The sequence below is a fragment of the Rhinolophus sinicus genome, linkage group LG02, assembly GCF_036562045.2.
Source record: "Rhinolophus sinicus isolate RSC01 linkage group LG02, ASM3656204v1, whole genome shotgun sequence".
Taxonomy (NCBI): domain Eukaryota; kingdom Metazoa; phylum Chordata; class Mammalia; order Chiroptera; family Rhinolophidae; genus Rhinolophus; species Rhinolophus sinicus.
This window is the reverse complement of record NC_133752.1, coordinates 162,928,511-162,950,389: the sequence shown is the minus strand read 5'-3', so window position 1 is coordinate 162,950,389 and position 21,879 is coordinate 162,928,511. Positions and strand designations below refer to the sequence as shown.

At 35.2% G+C, this 21,879-nt stretch overlaps 1 protein-coding gene across 7 annotated transcripts in view; it reads right to left on the bottom strand.

Moving 5' to 3' along the window:
* The window catches only part of INTS13 (integrator complex subunit 13), a 30,985-nt gene extending 22,922 nt beyond the window's left edge, over window positions 1-8,063 (bottom strand). For 2 of the 7 annotated variants that reach the window (XM_074325899.1, XM_074325902.1), the window contains exons 1-4: window positions 7,498-7,637; window positions 6,960-7,002; window positions 6,318-6,553; window positions 4,149-4,223 (exon numbers count right to left, since the gene is read on the bottom strand). In XM_074325899.1, the coding sequence (XP_074182000.1) occupies window positions 4,149-4,223; window positions 6,318-6,542 (300 nt within the window). In that variant the 5' untranslated portion in view covers window positions 6,543-6,553; window positions 6,960-7,002; window positions 7,498-7,637. Of the gene's footprint in view, window positions 1-4,148; window positions 4,224-6,317; window positions 6,554-6,959; window positions 7,003-7,497 lie in introns of all 7 variants that reach the window. The other 5 variants (XM_074325901.1, XM_074325903.1, XM_074325900.1 and 2 more) reach the window with 5 other exon arrangements.
* Window positions 8,064-21,879: the final 13,816 nt, after the last annotated feature.

Here is a 21,879-nt window from a genome sequence, read left to right as displayed (position 1 = left end):
CACACATGTATGTATATATGTAAATTTTATTTTAAAATGACATAGGTATTACCTATTCATAAAAAGTAATCAAAAGAGAAAGAAAGAAAATACTGTGTATAAATGACTATATAAAGCCCCTGGTATATAGGAGAAGCTTAATTAAAAGTAGCTTTTTAGGGAAGGGGCATTGTGGTTCTGGGGAAAGTAGCAGAAAGAAAGATTAACTTTTGAAGTCAGAGATGAATTAAAATTCTGGCTCTGCCTCTTAATTCTTTGTGAATCTGGTCAATCTCTCCTAGCCCTTTTCCTAATCTGAAAGTGAAAACAGTAGTAAAACTTATCCCACATAATGTGATGCTTTCAAATGTTATTTAATTTAGCCAACAAAAGCAAAACCAAAACTCCCGAAGTCTGACAAATTTTTTCTTAATAAACTTTAAGACGTATAGGATAGAGTAAGGTGATATAAAAGAAAGAGCCATGGATCCAGTTATGTAAGTCAAACAACCTCTGGCCCATCAGCCGCAGTTCCTTCACCTGCAGAGTGAAAGAGCTAAAGCAAAAGACCAACAATCCTTCCAGCCCAACATTCTTCAATCCATCTACTTCACTTGTTACTCATGATTATTCACAAAAACCAGGTAAGAGTGTGACACAGATAACCAAATCTAAACATTAAATGTGATACCATAGACAAGATTAAGGTCAATTACTTTATAGCATCTGAAAACACCAGCGATTTGCTATATGGTTGCCTTCACAACTGGAGTTTCCCCTTCTGTCCCTAACTTAAAAGCAATGGGTGTGGTATGTGCATTCACCTTCAGAAAGCAGAGGGAAGTAGCAATTCTCTCATCATCAGTATCTACCAGTATCAAATGCATACCTTTTACCACACTACAGAGATAAAGTAAGGAAAATCTATACAAATTTGTACTTATATTTGTTTCTACACAACTAGAGAGGCTTCAAGCTTTTCACAATAGCTCTTGAAAGAAAAAAAGCAGAATACATGCCATTTCAAAAAGACAATACAGCAGGAATAGATGGAATCCTTAATATTATTTTTTCAAGTAATGAAAGGATAAAGAATGTTCTGTAGTGAAATAAATGCAAAGCCAAGGCAATAAAAGTCTACTCCTTGAGTGAGTTAACTCAAAAGAATGAAAGGTTAGATATATTTACATAGTATAACACTAATCATAACATTTTAAGACCAAACACTGTGACAAACACATTTTCTTTGAAAGTGTTCCATTTAAAATACATTTCAATGGGATTATTTCCATTGAAGTGCATCCATCAATAGAAAAATTTTAATATGAAAATAATTCAAACAATGTATTCAAATATTTCACTACTGTCTCTCATGTTCATGTCTCTCATGTTCATATTCATCAGTGAAGAACCTAGTAGACTAAAGTCTTCTACCCAACTAAATACTAGCAAAGAACATAATCTACGACAAACTCAATATCCTTAGATAAATAATGTTTAAAAAGCATAAACTTGATGGATTGAGCATGGGTTTATTTCTGCTCCCTCCAAAATCTGCACTAGAACGGTACTAAAGGAATTTAATTTTAAAAAGCATAAACCAAAGGGAAGAAACAAGACATACACCCACAAAGATGAAAAGAATGGAGAAGACAACCGCAAACAAGAAATGTCAACAAGAATATCAGAATGGATAGAGGAATGGTAATGGACTTTATACAACTAAGTGGAAATCTACGTGCTTACAGGAGGAAAAAAAAGACAAGATGATACGTCCTTCAAATTCCAGAAGTTCAGGAACTGGAGGCATCAAGTACCACACAAAGCACGGGTAAGGCAAGATATTTAAAACAATGAATGGCTTAAAGTCAGCATAAACAGCAAATTGACTCCCAGATCTTACTCACAGCCTACCTATGTAAGTGACTACCTTTCCCCGATCCCCCCAGATACAGAATCACATTCCTTGGAAGAATTGAACCAGAAAGGTACCAAGCAGGAATACCACAAGACACAGGAGGGTAGAAAGGTAAGATACTGGACCAGTGCTGCCCAATAGAACTTTCTGTGGTGATGGAAATGTTCTGTATCTGTGAAGTACAATACAGTAGTCACCATCTACAGGTGGCCTCAATTGACCAGTTGAAACATGGCTAATGCTACAGAGAAATTGAATTTTTTATTGTATTTAATTCTAATTAATTTAAATAGTAGCTATTTAATAGCTAATAGTAGCTATATATATGGCTAGTAGCTCCTATGTTGGACAGCACAGTACTAGACCAAAAACAGAAAGGCTGAGTGAAAGTCTGCCTACTAGACAGTAGAATACACCCTTCTCCCTGGCTCCCAGAAGGCGGACAACTAAGTTTATAGCACACAAGTAAAACAGGGGAAGATCTTCTCTGGAGACTTTGAACAGTCCCGGAGAGATGATCTGTTGATTCTGACATTTGGAGGGTCCCCCAGTGAAAACAATTAAACCACAGTGAAGCCCGGTTAGTAATACCTACTGCACAACACGCAGATCTTCTAATCTGCTGTTTAGTGACTTGCCTTTAAATAAGATTGCACAGTTACTTATCAGCAGGCATTTAACAAAAGCCTCAACATGAAAAGAACTCTGAGAACTAGAGAGATCAAAAAGAAAACTTCAAATACATTATTATTAATACTTTCAGATTAAAAAAAATAATACCCATAAAACATGAAAAGATATGACAAAAATGGACACAATTAAAGCATAAATAAAAGTTCTCAGAAATTAAAAATAATATTAAGTAAAAAGTTCCATATAAGGGTTAAAAGGAAACAGGTAAAAGGCTCAGAAAGTAGAACAATAAGAGGACCAATGACCAAAAAAATAAGAAATTTAATCCAGGAGGTCCAACATCCCACTGATAGGGATTCCCGAAAAACACAGAACACAGAGACAAGAATATTATCAAAGTAACAAGATAGGGAAATTTTCCCGAAGAATATAAAGCCTAGCACATAAATGACAAAAGAGTAACACCAAAGCACATCACTGAGAAATTTCAGAACGTAAGGGGGAAAGAAAAGATTCTAAAAGGTTTCAGAAAGAAATTATGGAGAAAAATGATACTGGACTTCTCAACAACACTAGAAGCTATAAAACCGTGAAGTAATGCCTCAGAATTTTTAGGAAAAAGTCATTTCCAACCTAACATTTCTATACCCCAAGTATCAACAAAGTGTAATGTAAGTTACAGAAATTCTGGAAGTTGTACTCCACCAAAACGAGAGATTACAGAAAGAAAAAGAGGGGGGAAAAAAAATGGGATCTGAAAAATAGGGAGAGGAGGAGGAGGACAGCAGTGCACCCAGCCTGGAAAGAAACCAATCGAAGTGGAGCAGAAAACTGTGCTCCAAGAACTTTTCCAAAGAAAAAAAATATAAAGAATAAAACTGCTAAATTTCTAATACATTTATCATTAAAAAAACTGAGAAGTTTTGTAGAGATGTGAGGAAAAGCATCAACAGATACACAAAAAACTAAGCAAATTAAGAAGAAATGATAAATTCCAGAAACAAAAAGTTGTATATGAAAGAACATAATACGTAAGTCAAAATCATTATGCTATACACCTTAACTGATACAGTGCTATACATCATTATATATACTGTATGCCAACTACATCTCAATGAAATCTTTAAAAAAGGAAAGGAAATAATCACATATATTACTTGCCTGAGCAGTCAATAACACTTTATATAGACAATATAAAGGAAAAATGGAATTTTGCATTAACCAAAAATTCTGATATAACAATATTGAGAAAATGAGAGAAGAGAAGGGGGCAGGCATAGTAGCATGGGTGAGAGGGAATATAAAAGGTAAATCCTCATTGACAATGACATTAAATTAAATAAATAAAATTTAAACTGATAACTCTATAAATGGCAGCAAAAAATGTTATTTAGAAATATGGAAGTAAATACTAGATGAGCTAGACTTGAAAGTTTGCTACTAGGAAGTGGGGAAAGACTAGAATAGATAGCTGTTTCCCTTTTAGTATTAGTTAGTGTTTTAAAACTACGTGCAAATACTATATTGATAAAAAAAAGTTTTTAATCATTTTTTTAAATAAAGTATTCCTGCATTCACATAATTTTCAGAAAGGCCACAGCTCAAAATCTAACCATACCTCCTGCAAATTTTGGTCTTCTTGAGTCCAAGAATTTAAAACATGTGCTCCAGAGTCACTCACAATGAAATTCACCTAATAGATTTCAAAGAAATAGTTAGTATTCAAGTCCAATTCCACTCGATCACATCATATTTAAAATATAAAGTTTGCTGTTAGTTAATAGTAAAAAGAATTAAAAACAAAATAAAATAATAGTCTCTAGCTCTGATTTGTTGATTGAGTCATTCATTCATTTTTAGGTAAGGAATGCCTAGTGCATGACAGGTGCTATTCTCAGCACTGGTGATATGGGAATATAGTGATGAATAAAACAGTTCTGTCACTCACAATGTGGGGAAAACCAGGGGTTTGGGGGATTTGGTAAGCTAGAAAGCAGTACAGAAAGAATACAAACAAACAAATAAATGAACAAAATCACTTCAGAGAGTGATAAATGCAAAGAAAAAGAAGTTGATTAGCTAGTTTAGGTTGGTTGGACAGAGAAGGGCTCTCTATAGAAATGGCAATTGAAGGGAATCCAAAATGACCAAAAGAAACCAGCCATGGAAAGAGCTGGGGGTAGAGAATTTCAGATATAGCGAACAGCTAATGCAAAGGCCTCTAAGGGGGTATCCTCAAAAGGGCGAAGGTCAGAGCAGGCAGAAGGGCAGGAGATAAGCTCAGAAAAGTAGGCAGTACCCAAATCACATACAGCACTGAAAGCTAAAATAATGGATTTGGACTTTCTTCTATATTTTAAAGTAAAATGCGAAAAAAAAAAAAAAAATACTATCAAGTAAAATGATAGTGACCATGAGGATATACGTGTATTAGAAAGTATATCAACAGTGTATCAATAAGTATATCAACAATTCCCTTTTGGGAAAAGGGTGAGATCATTTCTTTCCCTTTTGGATCATTAGCCTACATGATCTAATCCATGATCTTTTTTCCTAATATCCATGAAATACTAGTTTTGCTTTCCCGGTAAGTCTGATAAGCAGCCTTCTCACTGAAGGCTTAACTGACAGAGACATATTTTACCAGCCACTTTACTTACATTATCTCATTGAAATCCTACAACTGTAGAAAGTAGGTGTTACGCTTACAAGGGAGGAAACTGAGACTTGGACAGATTAAGCAATACGATCAAGGTCACACTGCTAGTAGCTAGTAATGCCAGGATTTGAGCCAAAGTCTGTGCCCTAAATCATGACATTATCCTTCCTCTTGTATTTTTTTTTACCCTATATAATGCACAATTTGCAGAGGGACTAAAACTTTTTCTTTAATTTGGAATATATCTGAATGTATAATATTAGACTCTACGTTCAGCCTTACTATAATTGCCCTACCTGTGCCAGTCTAAGAATTGGCTAGGTCCCAGCCTAGGCTGCTCCAAAATCAGACAGAAAGCAAATCGTCCATCCATGGCTAACCAAATGACTTTGCCAAAATAAAACAGTTGAGATCCTGAAACCTGAAGATAATTTTTATACTTGAGAATTCCTATCAATATACAATTTCACTTCTCATTGATAAAAACAATTTCCGCTTAGCATGCTTAAGAGCATTTCTTCCTAACCTGGCCAAATTCTGTAGCGGTTTAGCACACATTCACTAAAACTATGTATAAGCAGCTAGCCTGCTTAGGTTCAAATTCTGGTTCTGCCGCTAACTAGCTATGTAACTTAGCTCAAGTTTCTTCTCTTTACCTCAGTTTCTGCGTCTCCAACATGGCAGTTAATAAAAAAGGCTGATATTCAGATGGTACGTCAAAGCACAGTCTGACAAATTGCTTACAGCCAACATTCCCTTCTGCTCAGGCTGGCAAATATTAATGGTCAGTATCTGTGCCATTCTGGTTATTATACACTTTAAATATCATCCCAGTAGTTATAGTAACTACCTCATAGGATTGTTGTGAGAACTGGAGGAGTTTATACACATGAAGCACTCTGGAATACGCCTGGCACACGTTAAGTGCTCCACAATTGTTAGCTTTATTATTGGTCACAATTAAATACACATAACATTTAATCCCAAAGGGGAGTTCTACGTATCGCATTTTTCAAGTAGCAAACAAACAGTTCTAAGTCAAAGCTACAGCAAATTCATATATAAAAAAATGTACTAAGCAGTTAAGTACATCCCAAAAAATCATGATTTTGCTTATACTTCACTCACCAGCTTTTTGAAAGGAAATATATCATACATTATTCTACAATATTCCATGGAAGATTCTACTGAGCACGTCCACAATGATTTAGATATGGGGGCCAAAGGGATGATTCCTTGGGTCCTATTCTTCACCAGCATATCAAACTCGACATGTTGTCTGCATGATTCTGCCATGTAAGGGCAGTGATCCACAACAAATACTGTTTTATGAGATTCAGAAAAAATCTTCATTTTGTTTTAACCTGTAAGGGATAAGGTATATTAGTCAAATGTCTTATACATAACACTTAATAACCTTAAATCATCTCTAATTAATGTCTTTTCTTCAAGATTTGGTAGGGAACATGAATAATCATTATCCAAAGAAATGTATCCAATAAAGGGCAAGATTTAATGAGGTCATAACCAGAAAGTAACTACCAATTCAAGGGATGAGCTACACCATATTAAGCTGTCACTCTATGAATCACAGGAAAAATTACAGTCCATACATACTTTTTTGCTTTTTGAATGAACTTGAAATAGAAGAAAATGTTTACAAATTGTACCTGATTCCCTTTCTTACATAATAAACGACAAATACTCTTCAAATACACTTTAACGATCCTTGCTAATTGACATCAATCACATATAAACCCCCAAACTAACCCAAGTCAGGAGTTTTGAGCTTCCCCCTCCAGTCTCAAGGCTTCTGAAAAAAGCAGCGGGTGGGAAAGACAGGAAAGAAGAGTGACAGCAAAAGGGAAAACCAAAACATAATAGATATCTCTGAACACAACCGCATTTCAGGTCTTCGCATTAAGGTAAGGGCCCCATATTCACAATCTCCCCCTTAGCTTTCGAAACGCCACAGTAATTTATCACGTAGAAGAGAAACTTAGTTGCTACCATCACATTGGTGGGGAGGAGAAACTTTTAAAACTTTTTCTTACAAAAACTCCCTTGCTTCGCTAATAAAATCTTATACTGAACAAACCACATTCAAAAAGCACATGGTAAGCAGGAAAAAAGGTGTTCATCAAAACGAACTTTTATACAATCCAGCTATTTCCTTCTGCTTTCAAATGCATTTCCCCTTCATGCAAAACTCTTCTTTGAGAAATCTAGACACACTCTGCTGAAGGGTGCGGGGTGGAAAGTATAAGGTGAGTGGATAAGGAAGACCTCAGGATTGAGGTTAGCTTACTTTCGTGCCTGGTCCTGCAGAGAAAACGAACAGAAGCTATGGACTACAGCCTCTCTGGCAAAGGCTGCTGGCTGGGTGGGGAGGGTCAGCGCACAGTCAGGAGTATCTTGTACCAAAGACAGGGGACTATGCTTTCCCCGCTCATCTCCTAGCACACCGGTTCTTCCCAAGCTTCCTAAAGGCAGGCGCGCGCGCGCGCGTGCGCGCGAACACAAACACTCACACACTGGGACTCGCGCGTGCGCACAGCACTCTTCGACGGCCCCGCCAAGCTGCCCTTCCCCCTCGGTGGGCCAGACGCCCAGCCCAGGTCGCTGAACAGGAAGAGGGCGGAGCCAAGGGGGAAAAAAAATGCTTCCGACCCTCAAGATTTTCTACCCGCTAATTTTCCCAGTCACCCATTGGGAATTTTGTTCCGGGCGACCTGAGAGCTTCCCCAACAGCGAAGTACCAACCACAGCACCGGCTAAACCAGCCACGGCCCCTTAAGCGTCAAGCCCTCCCACCCGGTCTCCCCTTCTCGGTCTCTTCACCCAGGCCGGTTTCCCTGGCAAAACTCGCGAGACTTTGTGAGAGGCCAAGCAAAAACCTGAGTTGATTAATGAGGAGGGACTTGGAATGGAACCGCCCCCACCTCTCGCGCAAGTCAGCGAGACGCCGCAAATAAATTTCTGGGCTCTGCCCTCCATGGTGACGCCAGGAAGGAAGTCTCGCGAGGTTGAGCTGTGGGAACGTTGGTCAGAGGGAGTCGTCGGAGGTGTTTTACCCCGGCTAGTGATGGGGCTGAGCCTTCCTGATCCCCCAGCCTTCCCCCGACTGCCTCCGGTGGGTTCCGCGTCTGTTCGCTGAAGAAACCTAACGGGAAAGAGGAGTCTCTTCTTTGGGTGCATAGGTCCCCGTTGGCAGAGGCTTTGAGTCCTAATCGCCACAGCTGACGGCTGCCGAGGGATTGAGACCAGAGTAAGTGGAATAAATCCAGGGACGAGAAGAAGGCGTAGGGAGCCGGAAGCTTCCTTCCCCTGGGCCACTCTGGTGCTTTGCACCTCCTGAAGTACCTGCTGCCCGGCCCTAGTCGTTTCCCCGCGCCGGTTATCCGAGCGATATTTCCCCTCCCCGGCCTCAGCTCTGAGCTCGTCTTTCCGGAACTGAGGTGGGGAACGTTTACTGAAAAGCCTTGGCCCTAACCCTGTGGACAAACCCTCCGTATCTGGTTTTTTTTGCCTAACCCACCTGGGAGCTCACCATTGAGGGGAGGGAAGAGGGACTCGTCGGTTTTCAATTTACCTCTTTGCAGCCTCTGTCATGGATAACTACTCCCTCTTTTGTTGAAACTGCCCTCCAAGAAATACTCCTCTTTTCCTGGTTTTCTTCCTGCCTTTCTTCTGTATCCAGTTTTTGATAATGGACCAGTGTCCATCCTGCTGTCCAAACTAGAAACCTTCGTCCTTGTTTTTGCATTTCCACTTGCACTGCACTGTGTTGGTCCTTCTTGCACCAGAATCGCTGCAGTTGCCCTCTCCTAAGTTTCCCCACCATCATCCTTCCCATACAGTTATTCTGAAATTCAAATCTGTTTATATCACGTCTTTCCCTAATTTTTTTCGATAACCGTATTGCTGACCGAATTATTTCCTAATGGTTAAGCATTATCATTCAGGACCTTTCACTATGTATCCCAGACCATTTTACCTTTTTATTCTCATCTTGCTTCTCCAGATACCTTACTGTCCAACCAACACGACCAGGCTGTTTCCCCAAACATATTATGCACTTTCACAGCTCTGTGCCCTTGCACGTGCTGTACCATCTGTCTAGAATGCTTACTCTCCTTTTTAAATCTTTTTTTTAACACCTATAACAACTCAGTCCTTAGATCATTGTCACCCTGACTCCCCCAAGATGACATTGATAAAAATCACTGGGCTAACAAAGCACTTGAAACAGTTCTGGCCATTTATTAGGTTGTATTATTTGTTCATGTATCTGTCTCTTGTGCCAGTTTGAACATGAGTCTGTCTTATTCATACTTGTAATAAAAGGTAGTCCAATGTTAGGCACATAGCAGGCGTTATTTACGTATACATATGTGTCAATATTTATAATGTAATAATAGTTCAAAAGATTCACCATAGGAGTCGTTAGTTCCCTCAAAATCATAGAATTTTTAGAGCCAGAAGGAACCATATATATTAGCTAAATGACCACTGACCTGTGTTAAATACTAATAACCCTGTACCCCTCACACACAAGTAATTGTACTTTCAGTATTTGTTTATTGAGATTATGCATGATGGCAAAAAAAAAACCTATGTTTTTAAATGATTTTTGTATTTTATTATACTAGTATGTGTCTATATTTGAAAACCAGTGGCATGTATGTGTGAGAGAAATATTTTAGACTACAGACCGTGCTTGGTGTATGTACATCCATGCAACTCTTCCAATGACTCCTTGGCCTATAGATTAGAAATAACTGGTTTAGATTAGGTTAGTTCTTTCTTGAATTGTCATATCTGTTTGAACATATGTGTCTATGCTACTTATATTTAGCTACAATTCTAAGGTAACATGTAATTTTAAAAAATTCTCCTGTGTCCTTACTTTCAAATTCTGTTCTTTCCACTTTTAAAAATTAATCATGAAGCTTCAAACGTGTTCATTCCATCATGTTCAAGAACTGAAAATATTCTGTGCTTTCAAATACAGTGATATGTCTGTATAAGGTGCTTATTTCATATGTAATTTACATGCATTCTTTCTTGATCTCTTTCGATTATATGTTTATAAGAAAGCCATACTATGCCTTTTTATTTTTCTGTTTCTGTACATGTCTCTGTTACAATGTTATCTGCTAATTAACATTAGACATATCTACCTGAACAACCCAATAAAAAATTTTAACTAGATTAACATTTGAAGACACTTACGTGGTATATCATTAGTCACACTATTTCTATAAGTCAAGCTATAGGATAGTGGATTGGTGAATAAAAGAAAAAGAAGAGTGACTTAAATTTCTTCAAAATTTCCTTAACCAAAATCTAAAACTAAACAGCTGTCAGTTGCAGTCATGAGTGGGCGGTGGTTTCTCTTTTAGCAGCAGTGTAATGTTCTGAACCCTCTGCCAGGAGTCTGACTGAATGTCTTTGGGTGGTAAAGTGGGCGAGTATGTAGCTAATGCAGGGGGAAAAAACCTACTTTAGAAAAATTTCACCTGTAATTTGGGACTACTTATAGAAGATAATGTAAGTGCACTGTGACTAGTTAAGATAAGCACTATAAAAATAGGCAATAAATTGAGAATACTTTTTTTTTTACTGGAGTCTATTTTTTAAAATTTAAAACTTGCTAGAGAGTTTGGAGAACAGTCTTTCTCCCACTCCACTTACTGGCTGAAAAGAGGGGGAAAGCACAATATTTTTCAAAAGAGGTGGTAAAATATAAAATATTGTAAACTTTTCTGTGGTTTCACATACAGGAAATGAACATGCAGATTCTTAGAAACTGTGTCATTGTTTTTCTGAAGTGCCAATAAAATTATACTTTGAATTACCTGATGTTTATAATTCATTTCTCTGAATAGGTATTTTAAATATAGTTTATTTTGATGGTAGTATTTCATTATGAAATCTAGAGAATGTTTTTATAAAGTGGATATTAATTGTAATTTCAAAAAGCCTATCAGTACACATTCATTGGTGTTATAATTAATTATAATGCCTAATTAAAATGGATACTAGACTTTTATTAGTTATAAGGAAATATATTTGAAATTTTGTTATTTTTTTCATCTTTTCTTCATTTACACTCCCATTTATTTTCTATTGCTAGCTTGAAATGCAGTTTTTATATCTTGGAAGTCCCATTGGTGAAGTACGGTCAGGGAATTTGCTTTGTTTTTCCAGCCAGGATGACCAAGGTGCTTTTTACTCCTATATAGGTAAAAGCAAACAGGGCCCTGGGGATTCACCTTTGCTTCTGATTAGAATACTAGACTGGGGATCAGAAATTCTATTCGTGGTACCAGCTTGGTTCTTTCCTTGCTGTATGGTGCTGTCATTCAGCTCCTTTCTTTTGGAATCCCTGAGTCTCTATTTCCTCATTGATACAATGGGAATAACGCTTGTCCTTTTGACCAAAAGATAAAATAAGTTTATAGTCCTCAGGTTCAGAAAGCTAACAACAGTTTGAATTAATTAAAATGATTACCTAGCAGTTTGATTTTACTGTAGATTGCTCTAGAGGTATATTTGGATTGAATACAGCAATTTTAAAGAAGAAAAAGATGGCTTGCCATATCAGTAAGACTTTATTTCACAGCTGTAACAGTTGAGGCAACATGGTATTGATACAGAGATTGATAGATAAATAGACTCAGAGATAGAATAGAGAGCTCAGAAATGTACCCGTAACATTTATTGAAGAAAACATAACAGCTGTGGCATTAATATTTAGTGGGAGTGTTCTAACCACAAACAAGAAACGATAATTATGTGACATGATAGAGGCACTAATTAGCACTACATTGGTAATAATATTACAGTATATAAATGTATCAGGTCATGTTGTACACCTTAAACTTACATAATGTTATATGTCAAATATATTTCAATTTAAAAAAATTCAGTGGGGGAAGAATGTACTATCCAATAAATGAAACTGGGGCCCCCATAAGAAAAATAAAATATAGGTAGATGCCTTCCTTGTACATACATGCAAATATATACCAGGTGAATTAAAGACAAAGGCAAACCTTGAGTGACAAGGAGTGATTTTTTTTTTCAGTTTTAAAAGTAACATATAAAACAGTAATTTTTTGAATCACAGTTCTACTTATTTTAACATATATACAGGGTTATGTAACCACCACAGGGGATCAGGATGCAGAACTATCCATCATCCCAGAATATTCTGTAGTGCCACCCAACCCCCCCACCCCCACTTCCAGCCACTGGTCTCATCCATCACAATAGTTTCGTCCTTTGGGCAGCCCAGGTAAATGGAAACAGTATGTAACCCTTTGAGACTATCTTCTTTCACTCAGCATAATGCTGTTCAGAGTCATCTAAGTTGTTGCCTGTATCAGTACTTTGTTCTATATTATTGCTGAGTAGTATTCCATCCTATGGATTATATGTACTACAGGTTGTTTATCCATTCATTTCTCTACAGTAAATACCCAGAAGTGGTTTTGCTGAGTTATATGGTAGCTGTGTTGAACTTTGTGAGAAATTGCCAAACCATTTTCTAAAACAGCTGTATCGTTTTGCATTCTCACTAGCATTGTATGAGAGTTCCAGTTGTTCCATGGCAGTATATTTTAGCCAGTTTAATAGGGTTGTAGTGAATCTCATCATGATTTCGGTTACACTTCTTTAATAGCTAATGATGGTGAATATATTTTCATATGCTTATTTGCCATCCATATATCTTTTTGGTCAAATGTTAAAGTCTTGTGTGTGTTTGAAAAATTGGATCATTTTCTTATTGTTAATTCTGAGAATTTTATATGTATTCTAGATAAAAAGTCCTTTGTCAGATATGTAATTTGTAAATTTCTTTCTCCCAGTCTGTATGTTTTATGGCTGTCTTCACAGTGTCTTTCCCAGAGCACAAGTTTCTAATTTTGATGAAGTCTGGTTTATTAAAATTGTCTTTTATGAGTCAAGCTTTTGGTATCATGTCTAAAAACTCTTTGCCTAACCTCAGTTCACAAAGATTTTTCTGCTTTTCATTTTACATTTAGAGCTATGATCCATTTTGAGTTAATTTTTGTGTAAAGTGTAAGAATTATGTCAGGGTTAATATTTTGGCATATAGATGTAAAGTCTTCCAACACCATTTGTTGAAGAGACTATCTCCCTTGACTTCCCTTTGCACCTTTTTCAAAAATCAATTGGCCATGTTTCTGTGAGCTTATTTCTGAACTCCATTTTGTTCTGACTACCTCTGCCAATACCGGGCTATCTTTTTTTTTTTTTTTTTAATTTATTGGGGTGAGACTGTGCTCCATTGATTGCTGTAACTTTATAATAAGTCTTAAAATTTGGTAGTGTGATTACTCCAACTTTGTCTTCAAAATTCTTTTGGCTATTCTAGTTTCTTTGCATTTCCATAGAAATTTTAGAATTAGCTTGTCGATTTCTACAAAAAATCCTAATGTGATTGTGACTGAAAGTTAAGTTAAATTTGTGACTGAAAGTTAAGTAGATCAGTTGTGAAACTGACATACCTACTATGTTGAGTCTTCCAATCAGTGAACACGGTATGTCTCTCCATTTTTTAGGCTCTCTTTGGTTTCTTTCATCAGCATTTCGTAGTTATCAGTGTACATACCCTGCATGTGTTTTATTAGATTTATGCCTCAAATTTTCATTTTTTTTGAACTATTGTCAATACATTTTTTTTTATTTTGGTTTCCAATTCATTGCTAATATGTAGAAAAACTATTGATTTTTTTGTGTGTTGATCTTGTATCCTGCCTGTGATATTGCTAGAGCCACGTATTAGCCACAGGAGTTCTTTTTTGGGATTTTCTACATAAACAGCACGTTGCTGTGAATAGGAGTAGTGATTGGGACCACTTATGTTCCTGATTTTTAGAGAAAACCTTGTCTTTCACCATTAACTATGGTGTTTGCTATAATTTTTTGGACATGTCCTTTCTCAATTTGAGGAAATCCCCTTCTGTTTCTAGTTTGCAGAGGATTTTTGTTATGAGAAGACGTTGTGTTTTTTCAAATGCGTCAATTGGTAATGATCAAATGGGTTTTGTTTTTGTTTTTTTTTTATGGTTAATTACATTGATTATTGAAACACCCTTGAATTCTGTGATAAACCCTACTTGGTCATGGTATATTATTCTTTTTATATGTTGCTGAATTTGAGTTGCTAATATTCCCTTGAGGATTTTTGCATTTATGTTCATGAGGGATGTTGGTCTGTGGTTTCTCTTTTTGGAGTGTGTCTGGTTTTGGTAGCAGAGTAATGCTGGAATCTTTTTATTTGGAAGTATTTTCTATTTTCTCAAAGAGGTTGTGTAACATTGTTATTATTTCTTCTTTATATGTTTGATAAAAGTTGCCATTGAAACCAAATTGAGACTTTTTGCATATTTTTAACTACAAATTCAATTTCTTTAATAGTTATAGGACTATTATAGGATAGGACTTTAATAGTTACAACTATAACTATAGGACTATTAATCATTATCTATTTACTCTTGTGTGACTTCATGTAGTTTGTGGGTTTGATTTCATCTAAGTTACCCAATTCAGGTGTATGAAATTTGTTATTGTATTCACTTAACACTTTTAATGAATTAGGAGTCTGCAGAGATATCTCTTCTTTCATTCCTGATATTGGTAATTTGTATCTTTTTTTTTTTTTAATGGATCATGTTTGCTGGAGATTTATGTACTTTATTTGCTTTTTCAAAGAACTAGCTTTTAGTTTGATTGGCTTTTCTCTGTCGCTGTCCTGTTTTCAGTTCATTGATTTCTGCTCTTATTTCCTCCTTTCTATTTACTTTGTTTATTTTGCTCTACTTTTCCTGATTTCTTAAGGTTGAGGCTTAGATAATTGATTTGAGATCTTTCTAATTTTTTAATAAGTTAATGCTATAAACTTCTCTCAAAGTACTGCTTTACATGTATGCCAAAGTTTTGATATCTTGTGTTTTTATGTTTCCTTAGATCAAAATATTCTCTAATTTTCAAAAATACTTCTCTTTTGATTTGTGGATTATTTATAAATAATGTTTGGAGATTTTCCTATCTCTTTTTTTATTTTAGTTTAATTCCATAATGGTCAATTCCATTTAGTTTAATTCCATTATGATTGCAGTTCTTTTAAATTCGTTAAGGTTTGTTTTGTGACTCAGGATATGATCTATCCTAATGAATGTCCCGCATGCACATAAAAATAATGTGTATTCTGCTGTTATTGATTGTAGCATGTTATAAATATCAATTCAGTCCACTTAGTTGATGGTGTTTATTCATTTCTTCTGTATTCCTACTGATTTTATGTGTACAAGTTTTATTATTTACTGAGAAAGAAGTGTTGACGTTTTCAGAAGTAAGTGTTGATATGTCTGTTTATCCTTTCAGTTCTTTCTGTTTTTGTTCCATGTTTTTAGAAACTCTCTCTTTAGGTACATATACATTTAGGATTCTACTGTCTTCTTAGTGAATTGGCCTGTTTATCATTATATAATGCCTGTCCCTGGCGATTTTCTTTTCTTTAAAGTCTACTTCATCTAAATATTCACATAGCCACTCCAGCTCTTTTTGGTAAAATCATATAATATCTTTATTGAGATATAATTCATTTATCATACACCTTTATTGAGCTGTAATTCACATACCATTTAAATGGGTAAATACCCATTTAAAGCTTACAGTTTGATGGGTTTTGCATATTCACAGAGTTATACAACCCATTACCACAATCAATTTTAGAATATTTTCATCACTCCAGAAAGAAATCCTGTGCCCATGAAGTGTCAATCCCTATTCCCCCTGTTCCCCGCCAATATCCCCCTTTTTCCCTATGCTAGACAACCACTAATCTACTTTCTGTCTCTATGGATTTGCCTCTTCTGGCCAGCATGTAAGTGGGATCATAAAATGTGTGGGGTTGTTTTGTGACTGGCTTCTTTCACTTAGCATAATTTTTTCAATTTTCTTCCATGTTGTAGCATGTACCAGTACATTACTCCCTTTTTTTTTGCAAAACATTTTTTTGCAAAAAACATATATATATTTATGTATATATACATATATATGTGTATATATATATATATGTATTACTTTTTGGACATAACACATTTTATTTATTCATCAGTTGACAGATATTTGGGTTCTACCTTTTGGAAGTTTTTAATATTGCTATGAACATTCATGTACAGTTTTTGGCATGGACAGACACGTTTACGTTTTTGGTGTATACCTAGGAGTAGAATTGCTGGATCAGATATTTAACCATTGAGGAACTTGCAGACTGTTTTCCAAAGTGATTGCACATAAACTTTCCATCTAGCAGGTTATGAAAGTTCTAAATTCTTTGTATCCTAGCCAACACTTATTATTTTTTTTATTATAGCCATCCTACTAGCTGTAGGGTATCTCATGGTTTTGATTTGCATTTCCCTGATAGCTAATCATGTTGAGCATCTTTTCCTGTGCTTATTTGATTGGTGTTTATATAGTGTATAATATCTTTTCCTCCTTTTGCTTTTAACCTACCTGTATCATGTTTGAAGTGAGTTTCGTATAGACAACATATAGTTGGATCCTGTTTTTTAAATTAATCCTGGTAATCTATCTTTTAATTAGTGTGTAGAATATTTATATTTAGTGTGATTATTAATATGTTTGTATTTAGGTCCACCATCTTATCATTTGTTTTCTGTTTGTTCCTTCAATGTTTTGTTCCTTTGTTTCCCTTTTTGCATTTTCTTGGGATATTGAACATTTTTAATTCATTTTAATTCATCTAGTGTGGTTTAGACTATTGCCTCTGTACAGTTTCTTTAGGTGTTTTCTAGTAATTACTATATATATTATAGATATATATATATAACTATTTTACAGTCTACTTAGAATTTTCATTTTATCATTTTCAAATGAAATGTTGAAATTCTATCACTATATAGTCCCATTTACCCTCCCATCTTTATGTTATACTTATATTACATATTACATCTACATAAACTGAAAATTCCATGAGACAAAAGTTACAGGTCTTGTTTTCAAACAGCAGACATTTTAAAGCAAAGAGAATAGTTTATTGTATTTGGATAGCTATTTACAATTTCTGTTACTCTTTATTTCAAATCATCTAATTTTCCTTCTGATATCATTTTGCTTCTTCTCTGAAGAATTTCTTCTAGAACAGATCTACTAGAAATGAATTTTTTTCATCATCTGAGAATGATTCTTATGTCACCTTCATTTATGAAGGATGTTTTTGCTGGATATAGAATTCTAGCTGACAGTTTTGTTCTTTCAGCACTTTAAGTGTTCCATTATCTACTCTCCTTTCAAGATTTTTTTCTTTGTCTTTAGTTTTCAAAAATTTGATTATGATGTGTCTGAGCTTGGACCTTCTTGGATTTATCCTTTTTGGGGATTTGCTGATGACTTGGAATGATGAAAACAGGAAGATTACTGAGAAAGAGGCAAAGTGTTGTATAATTTAAATTCATAACTGTTCCAGTTAAGTATGTTTCCGTATTACTTAATTGATAAGGTAGAATGTCCTTGGTAGGAGACACAAACTATAATAGTATTTTAACCATTATGAATATTATGGCTTTTTAACCAGGGACTTTTTCAATCTATCCATAATACAAATACACTAGTATATTTAGGAATGTTACATATTCCTAAACAATAGTGAGATGTAGCCCTATAAAATCCACTGGAAGATGTTCAGAAAATCTTTTAGGAATGATTTTAGTCCTTGCTTCATCTTTATAATTTTTCCAGATTAATTTATTTATAAATAAGGCGTGCACTGGGACACATCCTTTGCTATCCAAGAAATTTTCCCATCAGTGTTTAACATTGTGGCCAGTTTTTTTCCATACTATATGAGATGATTCTTGGAGTTTCTTCTGTCAATTAGAGGTTTTACCTGGTGCTATTGGGTAACCATTCTGATAGTGGCACCTCTTATCTCATGGATTTTACAACTTGATCATCCTGTGTTTCTTTTTGGAATTTGTCAGGCCAGATTTTGTGTATCTATAGATGGTGGAATCTTTGAACTTCTCCATGGATTTGTTATGACTTTATTGTTGTTTTATATGAGGCCCTGGCATAAGGACTTTTAATCAAAGCCAATTGTTTATAAAGTATTTTAAAATAGTTACATGGTATCTATAGTATAATATACTAGTACAAGCTTTGAAGATGCTTTGACTGTTTTAATTGAGGCCTGTGATTGCTCTGAGGCAAGGAGGCTAAGCCTTAGCTACTGAATTAAGACATGAGATTTAATAGGCAGTTGGTCTTTGGTGCCATGTTGTCGAATTAATATCCCCAGAACACAGCATAACCTTTTTATATTTCAAAAGGAAAGATTTATGATTATCTAGGAAGATTCCATTTAGATTCAGGACTCTGCTCCAATTAATAATCTGTGCTAGTGGATTATTTTGCCCAGAGAATTCTGGGAGAGTAGCCTTTTTTTCTTTTTCTGGCAACTTACAGAATTTTTATTAATACACAGTACTGGTATTCTCATGGCTAGATCACCTATCATCTGATCATCTGTAGGAGCTTTAGTGCATTTGATTTGGAAACAGATCCTATTAAATTTGTATATTTATGTTACAGAGCATAAAGAAGTATTCTGATAATGGGTCCAATATCATTTACAGATTGAGAGCTGGTATTAGAGATTCCTAGTTCCTAAATTGTTCTGTTAAACCAAGATAAACTGTCTCTCTCTCAAGTCTTTTACAATTTTCTCTAGAATTCCAATTTTTTTAGTTTGCTTTTACCATCTGTTATTTTTACTTTGAGACAAATGTTTTATGTTTTTAAGTTGTTTTTTTTTTAATTTATTACACGTCAATTCATCCCCCCGCCTTTTTTTTTTTTTTCTTTACAGACAACTTTAAAATTTAGCTCTGAAAGATCTTGTGTTCTCTAATAGTGGAATTAATTGTAGACATAGTGACATCCATATAAATAAGAAAGCTCAGCTGTTGGGTATAACCAAGAATACTGTTTGAATGTTTTCTGAAGTCTGTTTTTTCATCTATATTTAGTTTACAGTTTTGAATCTTTGTTAAATATAACCTTAAATGAAAGCCTACTGAAACTGCCTGATATGTTGTATTTTCTTTTTTTTTTTTTTTTTTACTTTACACACTTGGATTATTTAAATATTCTCTTTTCTGGTTTGCGGCATTTTTCTGTATCTGAGAAGCTAATAATTAATTGAATTGGTTGGTACAGAGCTGTAGTACAGTGCAGTAGTATCTAACAAAGTCCTGTTTTCTATAGCAAATTTATGTTTTTCTAAAATTGATGAAAATCCTTAATTGTAGCCATTAATTTGGATCCATACCAGAGTTTTAATTTAACTTCTATAGACCTGGCTCCTGGCCTAGTAATTCTACAGTGTGGCTTTTTTTTTAATTTTTTTTTTTTGAGAGAACTCTGAAGGAAAGATGACTCATATAGAAGGGAAAGTAAAACTTAGTAGAATGAAAAACATTCAAGGATGGTAAGTTTCAGAAGGTTAACGTTTTTGAGAGACATTATTTTAAAATTAAAATTTTGGTTTGCGATCTCAGCATACCAATTGAAGAACCTAACTTGATTGTTTTGTGTTTGTCTCCTAATTTTTTTAGCTCTTCTTAAACATTATTTATTGATTTTAGCACATCAAAAGTTTTTCATAGAACAACTAATCCTAAAATTTATGTGGAAACACAAACGACCCCAAATAGGCAAAGAAATCTTGAGAAAGAACAAAGTGGAAGGTATCATGCTTCTTGATATCAAACTATACTACAAAGCTACAATAATCAAAACAGGATGGTACTAGCATAAAAGCAAGTATACAGAACAATGGAATAAAATAGAAAGCCCAGAAATAAATCCTCACTTATATGGTTAGTTAATCTACAACAAAGGAGGCAAGGATATATAATGGAGTAATGATGGTCTTTTTGGTGTTGGGAAAGCTGGACCACTTTCTTACACCATATACAAAAATAAACTGAAAGTGAATGAAAGACTTAAATGTAAGATCTGAAATCATAAAACTCCTGAAAGAAAACATAGGTGGTAAACTCTTTGACATCGCTCTTAGCAATATCTTTTTGGATATATCTCTTTGGGTAAGGGCAACAAAAGAAAAAATAAACAAATGGGACTACATCAAACCAAAAAGATTTGCACAGTGAAGGATACCATCAATAAAACAAGAAGACAACTTGTTGAATGGGAGAAGATATTCGCAAATGATACATCTGATAAGGGGTTAATATTCAAAATATATAAGGAACTCATACAACTTAACCAAAAAACAAACAATCCAATTAAAAAAAGGGCAGAGGACCCGAATAGATATTTCTCCAAAGAAAACATACAGATGGCCAACAGACATGTGAAAAGATGCTCAACATCACTAATCATCAGGGAAATGCAAATTCAAACCACGAGATATCACTTCACACTTGTCAGAATGGCTATCATCAATAAATCAATAAGTGCTGGCGAGGATGTCGAGAAAAGGGAACACAACACTGTATGATTTTGCTTACATATGAAATCTAAAAAAAGAACAAAACAAACACCCATAGATGTAGAGAACAAGCTGATGGTTGCCAAAGGGGAGGGGAGGGGGCATGGGAATATTAAAAAAAAGTTTCCCTGGGCCGGCCCGGTGGCTCAGGTGGTTAGATCTCCATGCTCCTAACTTCAAAGTCTGCCAGTTCGATTCCCACATGGGCCAGTGGGCTCTCAACCACAAGGTTGCTGGTTTGACTCCCGCAAGGGATGGTGACCTGTACCCCCTGCAACTAGCAAAGACAACTGGACCTGGAGCTGAGCTGCTCCCTCCACAACTAAGACTGAAAGGACAACAACTTGAAGCTGAATAATACCCTCCACAACTAAGATTGAAAGGACAACAAACGACGTGGAAAAAAGGCCTGGAAGTACACACTGTTCCCCAATAAAGTCCTGTTCCCCTTCCCCAATAAAATCTTTAAAAAAGAAAAAGAATGGTTTTCCATAATGGCCAGCATTCAAAGTCAAAACTTTTTATTTTTCTTTAACCATTTACTAAGAAAAGTGCAAGAGTTAGAATTATAATGCAACTTCATATAAGAAGCAGAAGTTCCTCCAGAAGAGGGTTGATAATTTGACATAGCATGACATAGAGGCCACTTCGGCTAGTCAATAGTGTGTGTTTGTGAACTTTGCTCAAGTCACCTGACCAAGCAGAGGCTAAAGATCTTATAGTCAGAGACTGACAATCATTGACTATAGAATACAGACTAATAAATGTAAAGATAACAGAGTACCCTCATGACTAGCACAATTTCTATACAATATGAAATGTATTCATTTGATGTGTACTTTTTTCGCACTATAAATTCAGAGTATGTTAAATACATTGTAATACGTCTGCAAATTGTTTATATGTGTTCTAAGTTTTTCGAACACTGTAAATTCACTTTTAAGCTTGTGGCATTTTCACAGAAGCAAAACAGGTGTTCTTAGGTGTTTTTTTCTTCCCAATGAACAATCCTATAACAAATGTAGTTTCAGAAGCATATCTGTTAGCATGAAACTAAAATAAGATGATATGCTGGCTTTGTTTTGAGTCTTGATTTTAATTTTAATTGTAGGT